At 36.3% G+C, this 12,515-nt stretch overlaps 2 protein-coding genes across 2 annotated transcripts; both read right to left on the bottom strand.

The window, feature by feature from the left end:
- Window positions 1-4,126: 4,126 nt before the first annotated feature.
- Window positions 4,127-8,157, bottom strand: LOC131642650 (alpha-xylosidase 1-like). The gene is made up of 3 exons (XM_058912874.1): window positions 7,661-8,157; window positions 6,737-7,422; window positions 4,127-6,335 (listed from the first exon to the last, which is right to left on the bottom strand). Exons 1-3 carry the CDS (start codon window positions 7,888-7,890, stop codon window positions 4,480-4,482), a joined length of 2,772 nt encoding a protein of 923 aa, XP_058768857.1. The 5' UTR covers window positions 7,891-8,157; the 3' UTR covers window positions 4,127-4,479.
- A 719-nt stretch (window positions 8,158-8,876) lies between these two features.
- Window positions 8,877-12,236, bottom strand: LOC131609959 (alpha-xylosidase 1-like). Its single transcript, XM_058881804.1, has 3 exons — window positions 11,915-12,236; window positions 11,003-11,685; window positions 8,877-10,915 (listed from the first exon to the last, which is right to left on the bottom strand). Exons 1-3 carry the CDS (start codon window positions 12,139-12,141, stop codon window positions 9,039-9,041), a joined length of 2,787 nt encoding a protein of 928 aa, XP_058737787.1. The 5' UTR covers window positions 12,142-12,236; the 3' UTR covers window positions 8,877-9,038.
- Window positions 12,237-12,515: the final 279 nt, after the last annotated feature.

Here is a 12,515-nt window from a genome sequence, read left to right as displayed (position 1 = left end):
TTCTTTAGGGGTGACATTCGCTCATTGGCACAATCTGGGGAGGACCGTCCTTCATTTTGCACATACTTCTGGAAGCGCCCCATTTGAATAATTTTCTCAATTTTTAATTTCAAATCGTAACAGTCCTCGGTGTGATGTCCTCAAATTTTGTGATACTTGCACCAATTTCCAGAACTGGGCCTTATCGTATCTCCCCGAGGGGGTATGCTTCTGGGATAACTCGAGTTGCGCATGTTTCGTGCATAATATTCTCTCTAATGGAGTTCAGAGGAGTCCAACGCTCTTCTATCGAGCCTCCCCGAACGGGCCAGTTTGTTCCAACCATATAATTGTTCCTTAGTTATTTTAAGTCCCACGCCTTCGGATCGAGGAGACAGACCTTTCTCTCTGACATATCTTGTCTTTTTCTCTGCATTATTTTCTTCCCATCATATGTAATATTTCACCCGGGTGGTGATATCGTCCATCGTGGTGGCAGGTTTTTGGGTCAACGATTTGTTGAAGTGTTCGACCCTCTAACCATTATGAAAAGCTCCCACGATCATCTTATGATTAGGATGAGCCATTTTGATGGCTTCTTCGTTAAAACACGTCACATACTACTAGAGCGTCTCGTCCTGTCTCTGGCGGAGAATTGGTGGATCAACCTTTTGGCCAAATCTTGGTAGCTCGTCATAGAGTGTCTTGCCAACCCCATGTACCAGCGTAATAGCCCATTCTTTAGGGTCCTATCCATCAGCTTACACTTTAATGATTCACTAGCTCCGATGATAGTCATTTGGGTGTTGACAATTAAGATACGCTCCTGTGAGCCGTGCTTTCCGTTGAACAATGAGAGCTGATGGGGTTTGAAATTTTTCGAGACCTCATTATTCCATATTTCCTCTAATAACACTTGTGTATTAATATGGTCCTCAAAATCCTCATCTTCAGGTGGAGGTTGCAGGTGTTGCTGTTGAAGTTCGTGAACTTTGTTATGTAAATATTCATTCTGTTGGCCCTGCTTCTCGTCAGTCTATTTGCAATTTTATGTGGTCTGAGAGAGTTTTACCAGACCCCACAGTGGACGACAATTGTTTCTGAAGAATAATATTGATAATTTCGCAGAAACTGGTCGGGAGAAGACGCGGTGAAATGATAGCTTTTGTGTATACAAGTTGCTTGTTTTTAGCTCCTTTAGATTCACTTATTTATAGTGCAGAATCTTTAGAGAACAATGACATCATATCTATGGTTATTATTGTCACGGTCTCCTTGTTGTCATAAAATCGTAAAGAGCATTGATGGTCATAGATGCTAATTTCTCATGCCATAACAATTGTTTTCTATTTGAGCTACCAGGTTAATATTTATGCTTGGCGTCTTGGTACGTTATTCTAAATATACATCTCGTAGTCGTATGTATAAATTTAATTATAAGGTTTTCAATAATTTGAGTTGAATATTAAACTATGAGTATGATTATATTATGTGACTTAAGACTAGTCTATTTCATATTCAACTATTTTTTATTACTATCAATAACTTTTATTTAACCATATAAGATTCAACTGAAACTTAATTCGACTCCTTGCCAAACTCGACAAACACTTCAAAATATTTTTAGAATTAATCAATACTTAAAAAACAAAAAAGTTGTGTCAAATTTTTCATAATTCACTCCAAAATTTCCAAGGATGCTAAACCTATTCAGCATCAAGTCACGTGAAAAATCCATATAAAACGGAACCCATACTAAGAGTATTTTAGTGGTTACGTTGTTAAATATTAAAATGAACGAACGTGAGGGTTAGTGGTGCAATAAATAAATAATAGTAATAGAATCCACTAACATAAATAATACTAATGTTTCTTAAATAATAAAAGAAATACTAGAGTTGGTCAGGTGCACTCAACTAACAAAACAATATATCTCTCCATCGTGCGTTTCCATAACTTCATAATAGATTGGAGGCAGATAAATAGACACTACTATTATATTATATTATTAATTAATTAATTATTATTATATAATATAATAAATATAATAATATAATAATAGTATAATAGTACTGTATCATACGATTCATGTAATATACTACTAGTATGTAAAAAGATTTTTAGAATATCACGTGATGTGAGCGTACGTGCGTAGGTGAGAGTATAATTAATTCCATGTCCTTTGTACTGGTGTCAGGTTAGGTCACGTGACGCATGTTTTTGTTGTCCATTGATGTCTTTATATATTTTACACATGTATGTATATGTATGATGATGAGTATGTATGGGTCATGCATGGTGATTTTTTTGTTTGACCGCATTAGATGCAAAGTGTGGGGCCACAATGGCACCAAAGAGAAAAGATAGGATCATGTGGGTAACGCCGGATTGAGTGAGTCACTCCGTCTGCGTGTGAGAACAAGATAGGGTATGGCTTCTCTTTCCCGCCAATGTGTGGGCCCTACATATTTTTTTGGAGCCAAATTAAATTACACGTGGTGAATTGACAAACAAGTATTTTGGTTATTATTATCGAAATATTTTTTCAACTGTTTATAATTTTTGATGTATTTAAAATTGATAATGTGTTAAAATAATTATTTATTGTTTATGGTAATTGATGTGACAAGTGTTGTATTTGGTGGGTGTGTGGAAAGTGTTATTGCCGTTAACTTTTTCTATAATGTTGTTGGAAGATAAGAAAATGTCTAATTTGCCGCCTGTTACGGTGACATGCCGTTGTTGTCGATGACTTATCTAACAAAAATAAAACAATAATGCATATTCTGTGTACAACTTTGAGTATTTTTGACATTTTCTAAATTCCTACACTCTACTACTACACTACACTACACTGTGGAGGAATACTATAATTTATCAATTCTACAGTGTATTCATAGACTAACGATTAAACTTAGTTTTTATCATATATATATATATATAATAAACTTTATATAGAAATAGAAAATAAACATTTTAAAAATTAGAATCAAACATGTTAATTTTTAAAATACTTTTTTTTTTTAATTTTGTTTTTACCGGAATATATGAGTTTTAATTTTGAGAAACTCTAACCTCATTCATCATGTAATGTGATGCTTTCTCTTTAATTTTAATGTATGCGTTACATAGGGTCACGTCTCTTTTGTGTGGCAAAATTTTTTTGTTATAAAAATAGTTACTTTAATATTTTCTTTTAAAAGAATGGCTATTTGAGTTTTTTTCTTGAGAAAAGTGATTATTTAAAAGAAAAAAATTTCCATAAGTCAATATGACGATGTCGAATTAGAATATTAAAACCTTAAAGGAGTTATATATATGGATTATGGTTAGGGTTGTTTATGGTATGATTTACTGTGAAAATCAAACTGAATTGAACCGAACCACAATAAAAATGGACTCGATCTGAACTGAACCGTTTCAATTTACTCAAAACTGAACCGAACGATAATAATTGGTTTGGTATACCGTTTTGAAATTCCGAACCGTTAAAAGTTAATTTTTCCCAAACCAACCGTTTATCGAAGAACATAACCATTAAACTATTTTTAATTTTTTTAAAAAAATTTTAAAACTTGTTTTTTGTATTTTCCATTTTTAGTTTCAGTTTGGTTCAGTTCGATTACAGTTTTGGTTTGGCTCTAGTACCGTTTGTATAATGTGGTTTGATTTACTAACCAAACATAACGGTTCGGTTATTTTAACTTCAGTTTGGTTCGGCGGTACGGTTCGATTCATAGTTTTTTTAACAGTCCTAGTTATGGTCCTCATTTATAGAAAACGATAACACTATTTATGAGGTTTTCTCTCTTTTTCTCCATCAGAAGAGAATCAAGAAACCCTAAGGTATTCTACAAATTGGAAGATCACATACCCACAAAACTTCAACGATTCTAATGACAAACTTAAGTACGCTCTCGTTTTCATATTGTATTCGGGTATGGATTATAAGGATATGAACTCAAAGGAATTAAATGAATATTATGTTCTTATTTTCTGGCACTGGGATGTTAAACACTTTAGAATCTTGCTCTTCTTGAGAATGTTCCTATACGGCTTATGATCAAACACTTTGCATGCATCCCCCAAACAAATGCATTTTCCTTAAGCATCAAGGACCCAGATAAGTGCTAAATAATTTGCATGATTTTCCATATGAATTTTTGTAATGAACATTTGGAATAATAGTACTACTAGTTTATTCAATTCATTGTTAAGCTTTTCAAACAACAAAAATGTTCCGTGATAATGTGTATCATATCAGTCCCTTTTTACCCGACCTCGTCAATATCATGGTGTGTGAATGTGAAGAAAGTGTTATCATAAGGTTTTGTGAATATTGAAATATTGTACTATTTTGGTGCATTTAGTGAATAATAACTTTACTGGACTTCATTTTGGTCTTTTGCATGAACTAATTTTACAACATTATCTATGTGTTTCTATTTCAAATTGTGGATGAAATGATAGAAAACACAATAGCAAATTTTGAAGTCCCAATCATGATCCCATCTTCCAAGTCACAGAGAAATTTTTACCTACTGGGATATTCAATCCCTTCATTCCTGCCATCACTGTCTTCTTTTCTCCATCTCCTTGTCCATATAAGTAACTTTGTTGAGTTATATCAATTTTCACATTTGATTGTGTACCATCTATTTCCATTGTAGCTGTTGCTCCATTTCCATTCAATCCCAATACATTTATTGTGTCAATAACCCAACCTTTATCCAAAGCAAACCCACCCTCTTGGACTTCTGACCAAACTTTCACAGTTCCTTCTTTCACACTTGCATGAAAGTCAATATATGTTGAATGGCCATTTCCAAGCTTCATTTCTGGAAGCTCGTCGTCGTCAAGGAATAAGTTCCCTTTAGCCACACCTTCATTTGCACCAGCTGGAAATGTCACAATGAGGCTAAAAGGTGTCATTCTAGCATCCTTAGATACCAGACCACCTTGTTGCATTGGAAGAATGATGTTCTGATATAAATGCACATTGACCACATGCAAGGGTGCATTAAGGGTCACATAGTTTCCGTCTTTTGAAACAATGACTTGTGTCAAATCAAATAAACTGTACCATGTTCCGGGCGGAAAGAGTGCTTTAACTTCCGTTTTCCCTTGCTCGAGAACAGGAGAAATCATTAGGCCACTTCCAAGTAAGAACTGAGTGCTTAGGCCGTAACATTGAACATAATTTGGAAACGAGAAGAAAAGAGGCCGAGCAATCGGGGCTCCACTAATATGTGCCTCGTAGTTTAACGTGTACAGATAGGGTAGGAGCTTATATCTCATCCCTAGAGAATTTCTAGCCGATTCGGCTACGGATTCCCATTGGTAAAGCTCTTGTCTTGGAGAGTAGTAGTTTGCATGGTCTCTTGAGAAAGGGTAGAAAGCACCAACTTCGATCCACCTATTGCAAAGCTCTTCAGTCGGGGCTGGATAGAAACCGCATATATCAGAGCCAACCATTGGCACTCCAAATATTCCGAAATTCAGCATTGTAGATATTGAGTATCTTAAATCCTCCCATGTTCCTTTGTTGTCACCTGTCCAATGTGCTGCATATTTGCCTGAACCAACATAAGTCGAGCGGGATAAAATAAAAGGCCTTTTTCCTTGAAGCCCCTGAAGGGCCTTGTGAGTTGCAATGGTTTGAGCAAAACCATAAATACTATGAGCATCGTACTCTAAAACACCGTTATAGTGAACTGCACTCGTGGCTATAGTTTTGAAACCTATAGGAGCTTGTAATCCTGAAGCATTTATTTTGTAGGGAGGATCATCCCATCGCGTTTTAGTGATGTTTTTGCAATCTAAGCAACATATCCAACCGGGTCCTGTTCCACTTGGGCACACTTTTCCTTTAGGAATTGTACACTTTCCAGAGCAGAAATTTGAGGCTTCATTCATGTCAATCCATAAGCCATCAATCGGGACTAGTTCATGGAAGCGGCGAATCTCATCACCCCACCAAGAAACTGTTTTTGGATTGAGAAAATCAGGAAAGTACACTGCTCCTGGCCAAACTTGAGCCAAGAAAGGTTCACCCTCATACTTGATAAAAACATCATTAGCCATGCCTCTTTGGTATACACCATAACTAGAGTTAACAGCTATTCCAGGATCATTGATCACAATGTATTTCATTCCAATGCTGTGTATTCTATCTAGAAAGTTTAAGAGCTTTGAATGAGGGTAGCTAACTGGATTGAGTGTGAAATCCTTATGTCCATCCATGTGATCGTCATCGTTCCATATAACATCAAGGGGGATTTTGGCTTTCTTGTAATTTTCGACAACATCTTCTACAACAGATAGGTTGTGATAACCCCATCTGCATTGGTGGAATCCTATTACATAACAAATAAATCAAGTGAGTATGTTTTTTAAGTAGATAGGCATTATAATTTTAGAAGCAAAACTGTTAAATGAAAAAGTATGACAAGTTGCAATCTTAAATTAAACGTAATCACATGTGTTGGTGTCGTATCAGTGTGACACGTGTTGGACACCGGATGCACCTCTGTTCAGAGGTGTTGGTGCTAGTTGGTGTAGAGAGTTTGACGGAATCATGTACCACAATAATATTGATAAAAACTACACTTTTTAGTTTCAAAATTCAGGTCTGATAAGCCTAACTTTAACACAGTATCTAATGTTTCTGCATAACTATAAATTAAGCTAGCTTAACGAGACATTTAACACAATATAATAGTTAACAATATGAAAGTTTGTGAAAAGTGAATCATACCAAAAGCCCAATAAGGCATTGGAGCTGGTCTACCGATAAACGACGTGTACTGATCAACAACATTAAGCGGCGTAGGACCTGCAAAGAAGTAAAAATCAAGAACCCCTCCAATAACCTTGTAGGTCAGAGAGGTTCCTTTGTAAAACACATCCATTCCATTGCTATTCAACAACAGAACACCATGTGCATAAGATTTTCCACCTTCATTTCTAAGATCCATGTATACAGGGTGTGAACCATACAGATCAGTATTGAGATTAATAGCTGATACATCAGTGGTAAACAAAGTATAAGGATCATTTGGATGCAACTTTATCCCATGTGGCTGTGTGTTTTCTCCAAAACCATACAAAGAAGCATCTTTGGACAACTTGGTAGAGATTTCTAAGTATTGGTCTTTGAAAACCAATGGACCAAATGAATCTGAATTGTTAGAATTGGAGTCGAAAAGGGTATCACCATTGGACTTTCTTTTCACTGCAAAGCTAAATGGGTCAGAAGTGTAACTGAAAACAAGCTCAGAGCTTGAATACTCTGAAACTGATAATGGCTTCTTCTTCTTCAACCTCTTAATGTTCTGCTTCAGAGGTGGTGGTTGCTCCCTTGGCAAAAGATTGTAAGGAACCTCCCACCTTTTGTTCTTTGCATCTGTTATTTGTACCCTCAGACGATTCTCAGTCTCATGTCTGCAAAATCAAGGAAAAAAGTATAAGGGTCATAAATAAGAGTGTCTGATGTTCAGCAACTATCAGACACCTGTACCACCACTGGTGTCTGACACAGACACAACACCTACACGTATCAGTCTAACACCAACGCTGGTGTCTGGTGCCAGTGTCGTGTCTGATGTTTACGTTAGTGCTTAATAAACTTTGTAAAGAAAATAACATGAATGCATAATAATTGTGTATGAGTATGAATTACTTGACGTAGAAGCGAAGAAGGGGAATGTCAGGACCATAGATATCATTCTTCTCCTTAACTTGAAGGAGTCCAGTGACAGCACCATTAGGGTCATCTTGAATAGATATCAAACGGTAACCTTGACCGATCTTGGTGGATTTTGAAGAAGTTGTGTGTTTAGCTTCAGAGAGAAGCAAAGTTAGAAGAAGGTAAGAGAGAAAAAGAGTGGCTAATGGATTGAGAGAAGCCATAGTAGGACACTGTAGAGTAAAACAACGTGGGAGGGGTTTAGGTTTATAATTGAGAAAATGGTTACTTTGTGTTTGTTTTTGTGTGGGACATAGGAAGATTGAGTGGGGAAGTATCTCATAGGATCCATTACGTTACGCGTGAGTTTGAACTTGAGAGGATCATACTAATCTTGTGACTGTGGGCCATTCTGTTTCTTGTTCTTTCATCTCTTTAATGTGGCGTGTGTGGGTACACCACTTTCTGTTTTACTCATTTGTTGTTGTTGTTGTTGATGATGATGAGTGGATCAGAGACAGTGATTTTGAGGTGATAATTATGTACTGAGAAAAACTATATACTTTTTGTGTATATGATGCTTCTCTATGTATGTGCTATATAGAAGGTGAAGTGGATAGAAAACTAGATATACCTTAAAGTTGTCTGATTTTTTACCCTAACTAAAAAAGCTAACTTCCAACACACTTTTACTTTTCTTTTTCTTCACTAGTTTAACGTTTTATGGACTATGGACATCTCTCGGATTAGGACGTGTCGCAGACACTTGTATGATACTCGTACGCACATGTCGAAAAAGTTAGAGAAGTGTTGGAAAAAATAGACAAGTGTTTAAAAAGAAAGTTTTTTTCTTTGATTCTGTATTCACTGAATCAGTTTTAGATACTCATATGTCTTATATTTTTTTCATTATCCGTGTTGGAGTGTCAATGTCTGTGTCGTGTTTTGGTGTCTATGTCGGAGTCCATGCTTCATAGGTTTGGTGTGAGAGGGCATATGTGTTAAAATGGAGACAATAATCACCTTTAAAGTTAGGGCCAGCTATCAGATTTTCGATATCAAACCATCTATCATTTATACCTATTTGCTAAACTCAATAGTGTTGTACGTGGAAAAGTGTATTATGAGTCTCGCATATCGGTCCGTGTATATTTTGGCACACACTGGATGCATATATAGACATGATATCAATGTCCACCCTGCAAAACACTTTTAATTTTCTTCACTCTTAAAATCATACAAAAACTCAAAATTTTCAATATTTTTCTTGCTTTATTACACAATGATGACATAATGGAAGATAACAACAGGGGCGTAGAAATTTAAACGTGACACAAAGACTCAACAAAATGTGAAAATCTCAACTTATGAGTTATGATCCCATCTTCCATGTAAGAGCAAATCTTTTACCAACAGGGATATTCAAGCCCTTCAATCCAACCATAACTGCCTTATTTTCTCCACCTCCTTCCTTGTACAAGTACTTATGTTCATATGTACTAACTTTCACATTTGAGACACCAATTGAATGTTCCCCATCTATCTCAACTGTAACTAGTTCTCCACTTCCATAGTTCAATCCCAACACATTTATTGTGTCAATAACCAAACCTTGATCTAAAGCAAACTTTCCCTCTTTAACTTCTGACCAAACTTTCACACTTCCTTCTTTCACACTTGCATGGAATTCGACGTAGGTCGAATAGCCATTTCCGAGATTCATATCTGGCATCTCGTCATCATCAATGAACAAGTTTCCTTTAGCTTCTCCTTCATTTGTACCGGCTGGAAATGTCACGATGAGGCTAAAAGGTGTCATTCTAGCATCCTTAGATACCATACCACCTTGCTGCATTGGTAGAATAGTATTCTGATATAAATGCACATTGATTTCATGCAAGGGTGCATCAAGGGTAACATAGTTTCCTTCTTTTGAAACAATAGTCTGTGTCAAATCAAATAAACTGTACCACGTTCCAGGCGGAAAGAGTGCTTCAACTTCCATTTTCCCTTGCTCGAGTACAGGAGAAATCATTAAACTGCTTCCGAGTAAGAACTGAGCGCTGAGGCCATAACATTGAACATAATTTGGAAACGAGAAGAAAAGAGGCCGAGCAATCGGGGCTCCACTAATATGAGCCTCGTAGTTTAGCGTGTACAGATAGGGTAGAAGCTTATATCTCATCCCCAAAGCATTTCTAGCCGATTCAGCTACGGAGTCCCACTGGTAAAGCTCCTGTCTAGGAGAAATAACACTTGAATGATCCCTTGAGAATGGATAGAAAGCACCAACTTCAATCCACCTATTACAAAGCTCTTCGGTAGGCGCTGGATAGAAACCACATATATCTGCACCAACCATTGGCATACCAAATATTCCGAAATTGAGAACAGTAGATATAGAATATCTTAAATCCTCCCATGTTCCTTTGTTGTCACCAGTCCAATGTGCAGCATATTTGCCCGATCCTACATAAGTCGAACGAGACAAAACAAACGGCCGTTTACCTTGAAGTTCATGAAGTGCTTTATGCGTTGCAATGGCTTCGGAGAAACCAAAAAGACTATGTGCATCATATTCCAACACGCCGTTATAATGAACTGCGCTAGTTGCTATAGTTTTGAAGCCTATTGGAGCTTCTTTTCCGGACGCATTGATTTTGTACGGAGGATCATCCCATCTTGTGTTTGTGATGTTTATACAATCTAAACAACATGTCGAATTTGGTAATTTTTCACCTTGAAGTGGACAAAATCTTCCCTTTGGAATAGTACATTTTCCAGTGCAAAAATTTGAAACTTCATTCATGTCGATCCATAAGCCATCAATAGGAACAAGTTCGTGGAAGCGGCGAATCTCGTCTCCCCACCAAGAAACTGTTTTTGGATTGAGAAAATCAGGAAAGTAAACTGCTCCTGGCCAAACCATAGCCATGAATGGTTCACCTTCATATTTGATAAAAACATCATTAGCCATACCCCTCTGGTATACACCATAATTTGTGTTAACAGCGATTCCGGGGTCATTGATCACAATGTATTTCATGCCAATGCTGTGAATTCTGTCTAGAAAGTTTAAAAGCTTTGGAAGTGGATAGTTAATTGGATTGACTGTGAAATCCTTGTGTCCATCCATGTGATCATCATCATTCCATATCACATCAAGTGGGATTTTGGCCTTCTTGTAATTCTCAACAACATCTTCTATCACAGATAGATTGTGATAACCCCATCTGCATTGATGGAATCCTATAAATACACAAAATGAATATATTGGTCATGATGCAAACAGGTTTTGGAAAAGTTTTATGAAAAGAATTATGAATTGAATCATACCAAAAGCCCAATAAGGCATTGGAGCAGGTCTTCCAATTAAGGTAGTATACTGATCAACAACATTCAGAGGAGTTGGTCCAGCAAAGAAGTAAAAATCAAAAACACCTCCAATGATTTTGTATGTCAAATAGTTCCCTTTGTAAAACACATCCATTCCATTACTATTCAACAACAAAACACCATGTGCATAAGATTTTCCATCTTCATTTCTAAGATCCATGTATACAGGATGTGATCCATACAAATCAGAATTGAGATTAACAGCTGATATATCAGTTGTATACAAAGTGTAAGGATCATTTGGATGTAACCTCATGCCATGTGGTTGTGTGTTCTCTCCTAAACCATACAAAGAAGCATCTCTAGGCAATTTGGTAGAAATTTCCAAATATTGGTCTTTGAATACTAATGGACCAAATGGGTCTGATTCATTAGAATTTGAGTCAAAAAGGGTATCACCATTGGACTTTCTTTTCACTTTGAAGCTAAATGGATCGGAAGTGTAACTGAAAACAAGCTCAGAGCTTGAATACTCCGAAACTGATAATGAGTTCTTCCTAAACCTCTTAATGTTCTTCTTTAGAGGAGGTGGTTGCTCCCTAGGCAAAAGATCATAAGGAACCTCCCATCTTTTGTTGTTTGCATCAGTTATGTGTACCCTCAATCGATTCTCCGTCTCGTGCCTGCAAAATCAAAGAATAAAGTATAAGGTTCATAAATAAGCTCACATACATATCTGAACAAAAACGTGTCTGATGTCTGATATCCAATATACATGTCAGTCTGACAGACACCAGCACGACATCAACACCGTGTTTAGTGTAATGTAACCCACATGACACTAATAACGTTCAGATTATTCATTTTTTCAAATTATTACCAGAGAGTCAGTAGAATCGGATATACACTTACTTGACATAGAAGCGTAAAAGGGGAATATCAGCACCATAAATATTGTTCTTCTGCTTAACTTGCAGGAGACCTACAAGTGCACCATCAGGTGTATCTTCAATGGATATCAAACGGTATCCTCGACCGATTTTGGAAGAAGAATAGTTGGTTTCTTCAGATAAACATAGAAGGCAAGTTAGAAGAAAGGAAGAGAGAATTAGAGCAACTAATGGCCCAAGAGAAACCATGGCTCACTATGAAGTAACTAAGCAACTTTGACTACTCTTTTTGGGGACTTCTCATGGATTATAAATAGAACAGATTTAGTACTTATATCAAGATTGTAAAATAGTATTATTTAAGTTGTTAACATTTTCATTGATTATATATGAGTCATTGTTAAACTATGATATTAGTATTTTGTTAACAAAGTTGATATGTATATCTTATAATATTTGGAAGACTCCATTGACAAGATGAAGTGATACTAATATATAATTCAATTATGTTGTTGTTTCTTATCTAACAAGTTGCATTCATTTTGTTTTCGAGGGAAAATCCAATTAATGAAAGACATTTAAAATAGTTACATCACTTTCGAACATAGATAATAAGAAATCAA

Source organism: Vicia villosa, linkage group LG1 (assembly GCF_029867415.1).
Source record: "Vicia villosa cultivar HV-30 ecotype Madison, WI linkage group LG1, Vvil1.0, whole genome shotgun sequence".
NCBI lineage: Eukaryota > Viridiplantae > Streptophyta > Magnoliopsida > Fabales > Fabaceae > Vicia > Vicia villosa.
The sequence above is the reverse complement of the archived record's forward strand: the minus strand, read 5'-3'. Positions and strand labels throughout refer to the sequence as shown.